This window comes from Physcomitrium patens, chromosome 1 (genome assembly GCF_059467195.1).
Source record: "Physcomitrium patens ecotype Gransden chromosome 1, ASM5946719v1, whole genome shotgun sequence".
Lineage (NCBI taxonomy): Eukaryota > Viridiplantae > Streptophyta > Bryopsida > Funariales > Funariaceae > Physcomitrium > Physcomitrium patens.
In genome coordinates, this window is record NC_143410.1 from 28,583,189 (window position 1) to 28,597,659 (window position 14,471).

At 35.1% G+C, this 14,471-nt stretch overlaps 2 protein-coding genes across 7 annotated transcripts; one reads left to right on the forward strand and one right to left on the reverse strand.

Moving 5' to 3' along the window:
* Positions 1–1,231: 1,231 nt before the first annotated feature.
* Positions 1,232–8,771, reverse strand: LOC112291333 (uncharacterized). Of its 6 annotated transcripts, none has more exons than XM_090255540.1 (10): positions 8,448–8,771; positions 7,563–8,087; positions 6,699–7,099; positions 4,214–4,705; positions 3,996–4,074; positions 3,492–3,641; positions 2,971–3,074; positions 2,489–2,735; positions 1,968–2,071; positions 1,232–1,732 (listed from the first exon to the last, which is right to left on the reverse strand). In XM_090255540.1, the coding sequence occupies exons 4-10, from the start codon at positions 4,640–4,642 to the stop codon at positions 1,625–1,627; spliced, it is 1,221 nt and encodes a 406-aa protein (XP_090111666.1). In that variant the 5' UTR covers positions 4,643–4,705; positions 6,699–7,099; positions 7,563–8,087; positions 8,448–8,771; the 3' UTR covers positions 1,232–1,624. The 6 variants fall into 6 exon arrangements, with proteins under 6 accessions (XP_090111666.1, XP_090111664.1, XP_024394352.1 ...); XM_090255538.1 differs by having other exon boundaries at positions 7,340–8,087; XM_024538584.3 differs by lacking the exons at positions 6,699–7,099; positions 7,563–8,087; positions 8,448–8,771 and adding an exon at positions 4,855–6,690 and having other exon boundaries at positions 2,499–2,735.
* Positions 8,772–9,057: 286 nt separating this feature from the next.
* On the forward strand, positions 9,058–10,676 carry LOC112290644 (uncharacterized). The gene is made up of 4 exons (XM_073538627.2): positions 9,058–9,321; positions 9,481–9,565; positions 10,046–10,136; positions 10,276–10,676. The coding sequence occupies exons 2-4, from the start codon at positions 9,555–9,557 to the stop codon at positions 10,507–10,509; spliced, it is 336 nt and encodes a 111-aa protein (XP_073394728.1). The 5' UTR covers positions 9,058–9,321; positions 9,481–9,554; the 3' UTR covers positions 10,510–10,676.
* The last annotated feature ends 3,795 nt before the right edge of the window (positions 10,677–14,471 follow it).

Genomic DNA, 14,471 nt, shown 5'->3' on the forward strand with positions numbered 1-14,471 from the left:
GAAATTTTTTAAGCAAGATCAATGACTTAATCAATAGTTATTTAAATTTTAAGATTTTCTTATGGTTAGTTAGAACTTGTTACATATTTGACATGATTTTATTAGGATTTGAAGAATATCTTTAAGGTTTTTTAAAGTTTCATTTGAATTTATTTAAGATATTATTAGTATTTTTAAATTTTCATTTAGAAATTTATTAGGATTCGGTTAGAATTCACATAGAATTTATTAGTATTTGTTTAGGATTTAATTAGATTTTTCTTGGGATTTAATTAAGATATTTTAAGGATTTACTTAAGAATTCTATAGGATTTCTTTATATATTTTTTAGTATTTTATTTTATAATTTTAATTTAGGATTTCTTTATAGTTTCTTTGGAATTTATTCTTTAGTATTTATATGATTATATTATGAATTCTTTAAGATTTCTTTTAATGCTCTCTATAATTTTTTTGATGTTTTTATAAATTATTTAATGATTTTATAGAATTTCTTTAAGCTTATTTAGGATTTGATTAAGGTTTGATTATAGTTTTTAAGATTCAAAAAAAAATTCTTTAGAATTTTATTATTATTTGTAGGTTTTATTTTGTTGCAAATATAATTTGTCTTCTACAACCAAATGTCCAATGCATTCCCAAGTTAATTTTTACACAACATGATAACATACATCTTATAAGGGCTTAATATTTTGACCCTTAAGAAATCCATGATGTTGAATTTGTTTATTTATTTATTTCTTAAACACAATAATGTGTATGTTGAATTGCCTGTAAACATATAGGCATTGGTTGAAACTCTACCATCTAAATCTCTTCTATAATTTGTATCCAAAAAATCTTGAAGTGAATTCTCTTTTCTTTGCAAAAACCAAAGACCAAAAAATGGATATTTTTGGAGGTAGGTGACAATTTTTTGTCCAAAATCATGGTGGAGTTGTTGAAAACGACACATGTATTAGCTTAGAATAGCCGTTTGTTGACTTGTTTGTTTTAAGATTGTAGACTTAAGGTCATAGACCTCTCCTCCCTTGTTTTATTTTTGCACCTTATATTTAAGGTCCTTCATTCTAACAATGAATGTCCTCATCTTATTTTCAAGTGATTTTGTTCTTTTCAAATTCTTTTGTTCTATTCTAGATCTTTGTTGTAGCCTCCAATAGCAATTGGATTTATCACTATAGAGGTAGCCTTCTTGATTTGAGTTTCAGTATATCAATAGAAGTGTGAATTACCAAAAAACTTATTGAGTATTACACGTTGAAAAGTCTCCCTTCCAATTACAACACTAGCACTTCTATTGCTTGGAAAAATCTTTTAGTAATTATAATGCTAAATTACATTTCACACGGCTATTCATGGCACTTAAGACAATATGTTTGTTGCATTTTTCGAAATCACTCATGACTTGATTTGGTGTGCTCATAGAATAACTGACAAGGCCATCTCTAACTGACAAGGCCATCTCACACTTCTGCCTAACGGTCGGTCTATCAACCTAAGCTTTAAAATCATATAAATATGTGCAAGTGATTAAAAGAGAAGTGAAACATTGTCCCGAAGAAGGAATCACTCACTTCTATACAAATGCAGCATCAGGACATTCGTAATAAAGCTTTCCAAGTTAAGCTTTAACCTCGCAAAGTTCAAGCTCAGCCTTCACAACAGCATATTCCTTCATGGCACGCGTAGATCCAAGATCCAGCCCCTCGATTTCGGCATCCCCCATTTCCTGCAAAATAGTACGCATTTCATCCCATTCAGGACTGACTCCTACCAAACGGCATAATCTCGCCTGAGCACAGTTGCAACAATCACGCCCCCTTCAATAAAGTGTTAACCTTGCACACCCCTAAGTACACACCAGTTCTGTGCCAACCATGCTGCCACCTGAATTTAATAAACTCTCAAAGCGACGACACTACACATTCCCAAGCTTCGTAGCATGTAAAGGCTCCTGTGCTTACATCAATGGAGTTGTTCTCCGCCAGAGGAGCTCCGCTGTCGACGGGAGTCCAGCCTTCATTGGTAACATCAATTCGCGAATCATTCCTATCTGCTCCCGGGTTTCCTAGAAAACCACCACCATACATAAAACCGCATCAGACTCTAAAACCAACATAGTAAAAACACAACAACAGACTCAACACACATTAGCTGGTCGACCTCTACAGAAACTCCAGCACTTGAGATTGCAGATTGGTGCTCTTCCGTCATTCAGACCATGGCCTTCAATTTTGAAAGGAAAAACTTTGACCAAGCAACTACCAAATTTAGTTTATGCCCAGATTTCGCAGTCCACAAGCTCGAAGAAACCACTACATTTTTCTACCACGAGGCATTTTCTTCGCATAGCATTGGTTTTGTCATAATACCACAGAGCCATGTCGAAGAGCTTAGGATGCTTCATGATCAGGACAGGTTACAAGACAGTTACAACTGGATTGATCGATTCGTACAGGAGAGGACTCAAAGTTTTCACAATTACCCGGAAATACCTCCGCCATCTCGACATCATTTTCAATATTTCTTCCACGAACAGCAATCGCTTCAGACTCTTCAGGTTCGATTTCATCCATCAAACGTTGAAGTTCCTTCATGTGATTCTCGCATTTAAGCTTGTCATATACAGTTTCAGACTCGGAACGATTGAGTTCACTCTCCAGAAAAGAAATTTTATTGCAAAAATTCTTATTTTCTAGCACCAGCCCCTCGATTTCGGCATCCCCCATTTCCTGCAAAATAGTACGCATTTCATCCCATTCAGGACTGACTCCTACCAAGCGGCATAATCTCGCCTGAGCACAGTTGCAACAATCACGCCCCCTTCAATAAAGTGTTAACCTTGCACACCCCTAAGTACACACCAGTTCTGTGCCAACCATGCTGCCACCTGAATTTAATAAACTCTCAAAGCGACGACACTACACATTCCCAAGCTTCGTAGCATGTAAAGGCTCCTGTGCTTACATCAATGGAGTTGTTCTCTGGTAGAGAGGCGAAACTGTGAATGGCAAGAAGACCTTTTTTGGTAACACCAATTCGCGAATCATTCGTATCTGCTGCCGCGTTTCCTAGAAAACCACCACCATACATAAAACCGCATCAGATTCTAAAACCAACATAGTAAAAACACAACAACAGACTCAACACACATTAGCTGGTCGACCTCTACAGAAACTCCAGCACTTGAGATTGCAGATTGGTGCTCTTCCGTCGTTGTGACCATGGCCTACAATTTGAAAGGAAAGTTTTTGACCAAGCAACTACCGAATTTCGGTATGCTTGGATTGAGCTGTCCACAAGCTGGAAGAAACTGCTATGTTTCTCTACCACGAGCCATGTCTTCACATAGCGTTGGTTTTGTCATAATACCACAGAGTCATGTCAAAGAGCTTAGGATGCTTCATGATCAGGACAGGTTATAAGACAATCACGACAACTGCAATGATTGATTCATGCAAATGACGACTCAAAGTTTTCACAATTACCGTCAAATAAGATAAACTTGCACTCATTTTGAAGAATCCTGTCAATGAAGGCATTCGATTCAGCTGCACGACGTTCTGTTTCAGCCTTTTCACGTTCAACTCCAGCCTTGTAACGTTCGAATTCATCTTTTATAACAGAATATCCATTTTCTGGCAAACCACCAGCATATATAAAGCCGGATCGGATTCTAAAACCAACATAGTAAAAACACAGCAGCATGCTCAACAGACATCAGCTAATCCACGGTTAAAGAAACTCCGAAACTTGAGATTGCAAATTTGTGCTCTTACCCATTAAAACCATGGTCTACCGTTTTGAGCGTAACGATTTGGAGCAAATAACTATCGAGTTCAGATGATGCCCAGATAGCACTGTCCACAGGCTGGAAGAAACTATTGCACATATCTGTAAACCCCTTCATTCTCAGACGCGTTGATGGCTATGCATATAGACTCCCCATTTTCATCTAAGACCAGAACACCCAATTTTCACAAGCCCCTTACCGGACTGAAGACATCTATTCTTATCAACGATCACTTCGTTCGTCTGAGCAAGTTCTTCGGGAGCATAGCCACAGGCACTCTGCAAATTAGAGCCAAGTGTTGAACTTATAAGAACATTTTAGCAAAAGGCTGCAAAAAAAAATCTCCAAATACAACGTTGGCATAAAGATATATACGCAAACAGACGACTTGACTAGCAGTTTAAAACCAAAACTCACCCACTTCCGAAAACTCTCGTCGCCCAGAAACATCTTCCATGCTTTGACCGCTTTCACAGCCTTATTCACTATTGCGTCCTTTAATTTCTCTAAAGGCAGGGAATCAGGAAATGGATTGTTAAGGATAAAAGCTTGTAAAAAATCCCAATCAGAATTCAGCTTCTGAGGCTTTTTGCTTGCCTTAGTTTCCAGCTTCGCAAGGTCATAGATTAATGCTCCCTCTTCCCACGAGTCACATTCCCTACAAAGCTTTATACCACGCCACCTCACGTCGACAGTATACCGGCCATTGCGACGACGGTAGGCAACTCCCCGAAACTTCTTCCGAATGTCACCCACGGTGTCTCCCGATTTCATGTTCGAGCTTAAACGTCGTCTCTTCGCAGGAACAGCCTTCGCATTTGAGGATTGTCCCCTTCCAAGAGCCATCTTCGGTACGCTTGTTTTGTAAACCCCACAACCTGAAACCCCTTGTCCTCCCGCCTTCTCGCTCTGGCACTCATGAAAAATCACCCGCATTACACGATCATGCAAGACAACAAAGAAATCGAGGTTTACTACGCCGCATGGTAAAAGTGCAGAAAAGCTTCACAGTGCAACAATCAGCATCGAAAAACAACTGCTAAACAAACAAACCTTACAGACACAACGGACGAACTTAAAATTCGAGCGCTACAAAGCAGCATGGCAAAAATGAAGAGAAGCTTCAAAATTGCAAAAATTAACATATGCTATATAGCTGAGAAGCTAGCGGACAATGGCAGACAATCACAGAATTGTAGGGCCCGCGCTCGGGTGATATGGAAACTAAGCAGGTGGAGGTCTCTGCTTGTGAAGGTCCTGAGCAAATGTCCAACCAGATTGAAACCCAATTACCTCTCTGATTCCTCGTTGTCACTATTTACCTTTGCTTCTGAAAACCAAAGATATATCTGATCACACTTTAAAGTTCCAACCCAACATAACATGGGTTATGTAAACTAAGCATCCGAAAATAAATAAAGAATAAAAACACACTTACAACATGGTTATTCAACTTTTAAAATTACATGGTTGGATGATGCAATTAAAAATTTGGCATTAAAATTAGTAACCATATGCTATACATGGGTTTGGTTTCTGCTTCAACTATCATTAAATTTAGATAGATAAATAAATAAATAAATAAATAAATACATACATACATAGAAGTAAGGAATATAACGAATATGTTACCTTAGTAACATTTTGATTACTTTCAACATTTTTCTTTAAAAAAACAATAAAATTCCAATTAATTTAAACTTGAATGCTTTCATCCAACAAGCAGAACAAATGTATAATTTTCAACAAAAAATCAAATTTTACTCCTAGATAAATTTTTATTTTTTAAGTTCCTATATTATATCTTAAATAGGTAAAAAAATAGAAAATAAATATTTTAATTTCATATTTAGGAAATAAATGTAACAAGAAAATTACATAAATTCCTAAAGTTCCTTCTGTTACTTTACTTTCCAAACTCCAAAACTCCCAAAAGACACCCTTTCAAGAAAATAGCTTCCAAAACTTTTTTCTTTTTAGCATTTTCAACACTTTCAATTGTAAGATATTGTTTCTAATTTATTCTAGAATCAATCTACCAAATCTTAGATACTGGGGTCATTGCATGTGAGAGATCATAACATTCGAAGGTTGAGGGAAAAGTTTTTCCTAGTGTTGCACAAAAGGCATAGTAAGACTTGTGCTTGGTACAATTTCTACTTGTGACTCCAAACTTTTTAGGAAATGTTTTTTCAAAGATATCCTCAAGTTGAGCACATGTATGCAAAATCTTAGAGCAAAGAGACATGTATAGCATCTCCAATTAAATTGTTTTCAAGAAGTAGATAGTTAAAAAACTAGTTACAAAAAAATTGTTCCAAAAAATTGTACCATTTTCAAAAAAAAAACATCTGTAAGATAGAGGATGACTACATCAGGTATTGTTGAAATCATTTCGATGACAATGTCTTCAACAACCTGGGTTCCTTGGATTGATCTTCCCCTCCTAAATGCGAACAGAGGAACCTAATATCATCCTCTTGACGGCCATCAGTTTCAAATGGCTTCAATACAAAACCCTCAAACGCAAACTACCAGCACTTCATTCTTCTAACATGTTCGGGAAACAATTACAAAATATTGCCTTCGAAAGAAGCTCTCCAGGACTAAACATGCTGAACGAATATGAAAGAAAATGAAAGAGAATTAAAGGATATGCAAGAGTACGAAAGACTGCAAGAGTTCAGGATCGACGCCATCAGGCATGGAACGGTTGGAAAAGGGGGTTGCAGGTGATGCCTACACACGCTGCACAGCCTAGCTCCCAGCCTGCTTTACAAAGCGTTGTGGAATGCAAATGCGAAAGAGCCTCTTGGTGACGCATCAGAGCACAACCCACTAAGCAAAATCACAAAAGTGGTACAGATCACGAAAGAGTTTCAACGTCAAGGTTCAAGGTTACCACCGAGAGGTGTTGCAACTGCAACTGGAGCTGGAGCTGGATCTGGTTTGACAACAGCAGCAGCCTCTTACACTAGAGGAAGTGGACGAGAGCGATAGCAATCCTCAGGCTCCGATGCTTCATGTTGGTGCTTGAGCTGGAGAGGGGGCAGCCTTGAAGCTCTTGCTCCTGTTTCGACCCGCCGTATTAGATCCCAAAAATCCTCCTAAGCTCTCGAGGTTCAAGTACTTTCGTGCCACTTATACCTGTCTTTGCAGCAACAACATTGTTTGTGACTTTCAGACCTCGTATCGCCTTACCGAGCTTTCTACATGATATCGCCTGTGCAAAAACTCCATTCGAAAAATCTGTTACATTCAGAACAGATTCCAAGCACTTCACAATCCAAATTCCATGACACCCTGCGCAACCAAGCCCGAGAAACAACACGACCAAACTTCATTCATGGTAAGTATGTACTGGCAACTCATAAAAAAGTATCAGTAATAAGCAAATCATGTTCAATGAATCCAAAAAGACAATGACTTGAAAACAAAATTACCGAGGGACCGACGGAAGCTAAGTTCCAAACCAGATCGCGCCTAATTTTGATTACAAGGTTCTGTACAGGGTGCAGGTTTCTGACTTCTACAAATACTTACATAGCCAATTACCAACTGGAAAACCACGCATCAATTCCCCTCATTAGCTCTCCACCGCAACATCCTCATTTCTATTATTCCTGATTTCCTCTTCGCAACTCGATCCACTTCCACAGATCATAACATACGATCACGAACTCAAAATTCCCAAACACTCCGATCTTCTACAATGAACAACTTTATCACACACATCCCGAAAATATCAGTAATTCCAAAGCACTACCTCCACAATCCATCAACCACTCGTTTGGCCTCAGGAACGAACTATGTTTGCGAGCCTGATCCATACGCCTTTTCCCAGCTATCACAGTACCATTCCTTAATAGCATCACACGCTCCGCAAATCGCTACCCTTGCAATCGACTGCACCCAAACTACCACCAGCACTCCAATCCACTCTGCTTCTCCAAAATCCTTCGCAATCACCGCAATCCAATCACTAAAACCTTGTTGCTACCCTGCTTGATTCAATGCAGCACCGCCACATCTTTTCCACCTCAAAGAATTCCCGTCCTTGCCCAAAGTTGCTCTAACCTAGTTCAAGGTTGTAACACAAAACCACCACTTTGACCTCACTACTCCCCGCTTAGAACAGTTCAGGGTACCACCACATCGACACACATGCTTAAAACATCCAAAATCTTTTTCGTAGTCAAGTGCACGCATTCTCCACATTCACCACTTTCTTTGCACAAAAAGCAGGATGAACACCAAATCTACATGTTGAAGCACGCCATCTCCTCCAGAGCTGTAAAAAACAGCGAAAGGTTTAGAAGGCGTCTTGTAAGCCCGGCTTATGTGCTTGGCAAGGTTCATTGTAACAACTGTTCCGTTATCGGATGTGGTTTTATTTCTCACCTGTACCCACAAACAGATTGTGATTTGAATCACATTGCAGTTAAAGCATGGGACATGCAGATACGAAAGCCAGAAACAAGATGAGTGAAGAGAAGAGATCGATATATCAGAGAGACAAGATAGAAAAAGAGGAAAAAGAATGTTATCATTTACGTTTCTACAAATATGACACATATTCACAACTTTAGACCATTCTTGTCCTACTCAAAATCCAAGGCATGTGCAAAGATGAAATCTCTTCGCTTCATACCTGACGAAATCCTAAATTCTCTTCGACTGAGCTCCCATAGATTCGCACACAAACTAACCTCATTTATGAACTCCAAGAATATGTGATACCGTCAAATATGGTTGCCACAAAGACACACACAGTAATTTCAGCTATTCAACCTCCATCTACAAAATCTCACTCTACAACATCTCACCAACATAGCAATGATGATCTATCTACCCAGAAATACTATTTTCATCGCATTTTAGGAGGGGAGGAGCAACTGCTAGTGCTAGCACACACATGAAGATACATTGCAGTGCCTTCCTAGTATATTGTAAGTAACTTCCAACTTCCTCTCGTTCTCGCTTCAACTTGGTTCCCACATACCAAGTTCCGTAACACCACCTGCACTTTCCGCTTCAACTTCACAACGCATTCCTGGTAGATAACAAACAGTACACATGAACAAGACTTGAAACCCGAGGTCTCTCCATTCTGCAGATAGGAGAATGCTGATAAATGCGTACAAGGAAATACGGCTTGATGGGTACCATGTACAAGTAGAATCCTACCTAGTTTTGATCTACATTAGGTTTCCCTGCCACGACCAATTTCTCCAGATAGCATTGGTTTTCTCGTCCTGTCCCATAGCCATTTCAGAGACCTTAGGATACTTCATGATCCGAACAGGTTTTAAAACGATCACGACAAGTACACTGATCAAATCATACAAGTGACGACTCACAATTTTCACGGTTGCGTCATACGAAGACCACCACCTCGTCGTATCGAGGAACATCAAGCAAGACAGCAGTCTCATACCGTTTATCTGGAACACAAATTATCATACGTTAAAATTGCAAACTGTTCAGGGACCAAGAATAAAACCTCATGCGCACTCCAAACGCATGTCAGACAATATTTCTACAGAATGACTCCAAATGCTTTAGATTCCGCTACTACTATTGTTATAATACTTCTCAAAATTACATGCCACTTAACGTTCATGTCAAGTACCGATCACAACCCAAACATAAGGTTCACGCATGTGCGAATTTTGGCAATGCAGGCCAACGTGGAAAAGGCCAAATAGGAAAATTGCATGCGATCAAAAGAGAAATCATGTGACTGGTGGTTTAACGCATGATACCCAGGTCAGTGTAGTTTGGCATCAAATCTGTTTTCCCGCAGATGCTTTCAGTCATAAGGCGTTTATTTTCTTCCTTAAGACGGTCATTTTCGGCCTTAACACGGTCATAAGAACCCTTGAAATAACGAATTTCAGCCATGAGTTTCTGGATAACGGCATCTTTCCCTTCCTGCATAAACACAAATTAAAATTAAAATTCGAATTCATCCCATTCAGCACTGGCTCCTACCCAGCAGCATTGTCTGGCCTGAGCCCAATTGCAACAATCACGACAGCTTTACCAATTGTTCATCTTACACTCAGCTAAGTCCACCTCACTTCTGTTCGAATCATGTTGTCTACTGACGAATTTGTTGGGAGCATTCGTTCGTGATCTTGCGAAGCTGCAAGATAATCCAAGGGTGCCCCGTCAGAATCTGAACTCTAATAAGGTTTTCTTAGAAAAGTTTATCAGTGACAATCCATTTCCTGTATCGCTCCCTAGGGAAGAATTGATGGCAGAAATAATGAATATGGCACGGAAAGCGTTGGAAGAATGGGAGAAGATTCTAGGTCCTGAGGATTTTCAAGAGTGGGTGAGTTCTGATTTTTTCACTGGCAGTCAAGTCAACTATTTTCGTGTATATCTCTATGCAAATGTTGTATTTGGAGTGTTTTTTTGTAGCCTTTTCCTAGAATGTTCTTCTGAGTTCAACACTTGGTGCTAATTTGTAGAGTGCCCGTGGCTATCCTCCCAAAGAACCTGCTTCAACCAACGTAGACAACATGGACACGGATAGATTTCTTCAGTCCGGTAAGGATCTTGTGAATTTTCGGTCTTCTGATCGAATGGGGAATCGAGAAGCGTGGCTTTCCTGGCGTCTGAGAGTGAAGGGGTTTACAGATATGTGCAACAGTTTCTTACAGCCTTTGGGCAGTGCAATCTGGACACTAGCTAACCAAAATTAGTCGAACCAAAAATTCAACAAAAAGATTATAATAAAATTCTTCTAAATTACTTATTTCACAAACTTTCTTTAATAAGACTTTTATCTAATCTATCTTCTCTTTGTTGTGGGCCAAAATGATCAAATTATTAATATAAAAGATTATGAGAAATAAAAATTCTTTCAATTAGCATTATATACGAAGAATGATTAATCTTACTACTTACAAATCTTTCATTAAAAAAGAATGTATTAATATGTTGATATCATGTTCTTTATATTTTTTTGAGTATATATAAGGTATTCTTTAACTTTCACATAAGTTGTTTTTTGCTTTGTTATACAAATCTTTGAGGCTTATTCTTTTAGATATCTTTTTATAACTCTTCAATTAAAAGGTTTTCTTCAAATCCATTTGGTATATTTTTAAGTCTATTATTGCCTTAATTGTCACAATGGTCCTAGTAGTGGTGAATTTATATAAAAACATTAAATCATACAAAGACTTCTTATTGTATGCATCTTATTGTATGCAAATATTCATCTTTTTTTTGTATCCAATGTAGCTTGTTGTATACAATAAGATACAATTAAGATAATGCATCTTATTGGATGTAAACTTTATATTATACAAAGAGAAAGGATTAAAAAAGAGATGAATATTTATACATATTTGCATTCCAAACATTCAACATTATTACTTTTGGTAATCATTTTGCTATCCAAAATACATTAGTAAATATGTGAACACATAAATTCTCACACCTCAAGAATCATAAGGTATTCCTTCTATGTTTCTACATAAGAATTATTTTTATATTGGTTCTAAGTCCTTAGAATTCATATTTTTATTTAAACCAAGGTCAAATAATTCAACTTTAAATCTATCTTCAATATATTTTTCAATCTTGTCTTGTCTTTTTTAACCTAGTCTTCAAAGTCCTTGTACTAGAAAACATCTATATTTTCATGAACTTCATCTTGACTTTATCTTCTTCAACCTAGTCTTTAAAGATCTTTCTTCCTTATATTAAGAAACCTCTATATCTTCATGACCTTTATCTTGAAACTCTTACAACCTATTAATAGATCAAAAATATATGATGAAATGATATATAAGTATGTCAAATGTAATCTCTTTATTATGATTTATTTTTTGATAATTATAACACAACTTTAGAGCTATTTATAATTTTGTTATAGTGAATTTTTTAATACTATTTAAACATAATAAAACTAAATTATTTCTAACTGCTATAACTATTAAAGGTGATTTCAACCACCTTGTCTTTTAAACATATGGACAGCTAATCCTTTTGTCTTTTTGTATCCATTTATTTTTTTCTAATTTTATTTATACTTACTTCTATAATTTATTTTTATACTAAGCCTTTTTTTTTATAATATATTTTTTTAATTCTTTTATCTAAATTTTTTTATAATATTTTTTTAATAAAATAATATTTTTATTTTATTAATTCACTAATTAATGTGATTTCTAAGGTTATCATTACTCTTTCCTTTCCTAATTAATTGGTTTCACCCGATTAACTATTAAAATCTAACATATATATCATATATTTTGAACACATTGAAATCTTTTATTTTTTATCTTTATTTTTTTATAAATAATAAATTTCTTGATCTTTGACTTCTAAATTTTGATGTAATAATTTTTTTTTACGTTTTTAAAATTTTTTTTCCTTCTAAAATTTTATATCATTAGTTTTAATAAGAATTGAGTCATCTTTATGTATTTGAATTGCATTGAGCTTGTTGTAATTGTTTTTGTGATAGCTTAAAATATCCTCTTGAATTTTCCTTGACTTGTTTTGATATGTTGTCTTATCTTCCAAGTTGTTATGTAATATATCTTTATATTTATTTTTGGTATTAATTGTCATATTCTATTATAAAGTACTAAATTCATGTATTGTATGACAATTTAAGAAGCTCTTTACATCCAATTTATTTTTTAAGTTAGAATTAAGAGCTAAGTGGTGGTTAGGTTTTAATAAATAGTGACTATCATTTAATAGTCATCTTTCTTTACTCCCACTATCAATAAAAATTGGGGGCAATAGTGAGGCCGCCTTGAATTCCTTCAATAGAGATTGATAGAACTACAATAGGTAACTACTAAGGCTACTACTTCTCTTTTTTATCTATAGATAGATGGTTGTTATGGTATTATGTTGTGATTTGGCTACCATGTGAAAATAATGTACATATATATATATATATATATATATATATAATTTATTATATAATGTAATGAGAGCGACATTATTACATTTTAGTTGGTTACAGTTAGATTGCTACTTTGAAGAAATTAGTCTAAAAGGGCTACTATTGAGGTTGATTTTTATTTTAATAATAGTTTTTATATATTTAGAGCCACCTTTATTAAACATTGGTGATTCTTGAAATCTTATTTTGTTTCTTTTACATAGTATTTAGGACACATATTATGTAAAACTTATTAAAAAAAAAGATTAGAGAAAGATTTTTGAATAAAAAAGAAAAGTTAGGCCATTCATATGGATGAATGGAGATAGATGATGAAAATCTCCATTCCTATTGGCTAAAAGTCATGCCTAATGGCCTTCAAAGAGAGTGTCCAAGGCCTTATTAGGAATTAGGATTATTTTTTTGAAAACATTCAAATATCAAAGGTTAGGATCATCAAATTTAGGATTTTGGATATGATTTTGGTGCAAATTTTTTGCAATTTGGAGTTTTTTAAAAAGTCAAGGTATATTTGCTCAAAGTTAAGATATTAATTTTATACCTACTATCACTCTTTGGAGCATAGCATATGCATATGAAGGACTTTTGAAAATCAAATTATGCCATTAGAAAGTTGGTTTAAAGGACTATATTTTTATACAAAAAAAAGATTTGAGTTGATTTAAAAGAGCAATAACTACTTAAAGATAATACTCTCAAATTGAAATTTGTAAGCAAACCAATTTCATGAGAGATTTGGTTCTATCCATATTTTAGGCATTTAGACGAATCTTTGACTAATTTTTTTTATAAATATATGTTATTAAGTTATAAAGCTATATATCTAATTTTTGGCATTTAAATAATGGATTTTTGAGAGATGAATAAAATAGTATTCGTGTGCTTATAAATTGGGGTTTAGAGCACCTATTAGTATTTTTAAGATATTAGAAGATTGGAAGTAGATGTATGGTTGATTATTTTTGATGGTAAATCTTAAAAATATATGTTACATTATCAATAAATTTGAAGAAAATTAAACAATTGAATCAAGGGATATTAGATCTTAAAGTTTAAAAAAATTAGAATCCTAATAGATAAAAAAGATGTAGGAGGTTTTTGGCCACAATTTTGGATCTTTTGTATAAATCAAGGTTTTTTTTTAGAAAATAAGACTTTATATATTTTTTATATCAAAATTTTAACATATCTATATTAAAAATAAATCATTTATTGGAACTTGGCAAATAAATTATAATTAATTTTTTTATAATTAGGCATACATTAAATTTCCAAATCATAAATCATGTCATACAATAACAGCCATTACTTTTTTTTATTTATAAATGGATAGCTATTAAGGTTGCCATTCTTCTTTTTATCTATAAATAAGTGGCTATAGAGATGACCACCTTTCCTTCTCTCTATCAACGTACAAAAAAGAAATTTGTTGGAATCGTCTTTTATCATGTTTGTCTTGTTGCTATTGATGTCGATTTCAGAAAAATACTATTTAAAATTACAATTTTGGATTTTAGTATGATAGTAGTGTTTCTTGCAAGATTGGATGTTGTTGAGTAGAGCTTTGATTGAATAAACATGGTTTTTGCAATATTGAGTTATGCCTTGTTTACAAAGTGGATTGCCTTAGCTATTATAGTCGCAAAGTAGTGTTTGGTATGGCTCCTCCTTAGAGTGTGGTAAGTAGTCTTGATTCTATACTATATGTTATTGATGCATCATTGTGGAAAATTT

What these genes read in the sequence shown, in the direction of transcription:
- LOC112291333 (XM_024538574.3), bottom strand. Translation starts at nt 4,941, where the DNA reads ATGTTAATTTTTGCAATTTTGAAGCTTCTCTTCATTTTTGCCATGCTG. An exon ending in GAATAGATGTCTTCAGTCCG is followed by an intron (nt 3,642 to 3,995) that starts GTAAGGGGCTTG and finishes GTGGTTTGCCAG; the next exon opens with AAAATGGATATTCTGTTATA. An exon ending in GATGGCGGAGGTATTTCCGG is followed by an intron (nt 2,072 to 2,488) that starts GTAATTGTGAAA and finishes GTGGTTTTCTAG; the next exon opens with GAAACCCGGGAGCAGATAGG.
- LOC112290644 (XM_073538627.2), top strand. An exon ending in CTGAGGATTTTCAAGAGTGG is followed by an intron (nt 10,137 to 10,275) that starts GTGAGTTCTGAT and finishes GCTAATTTGTAG; the next exon opens with AGTGCCCGTGGCTATCCTCC.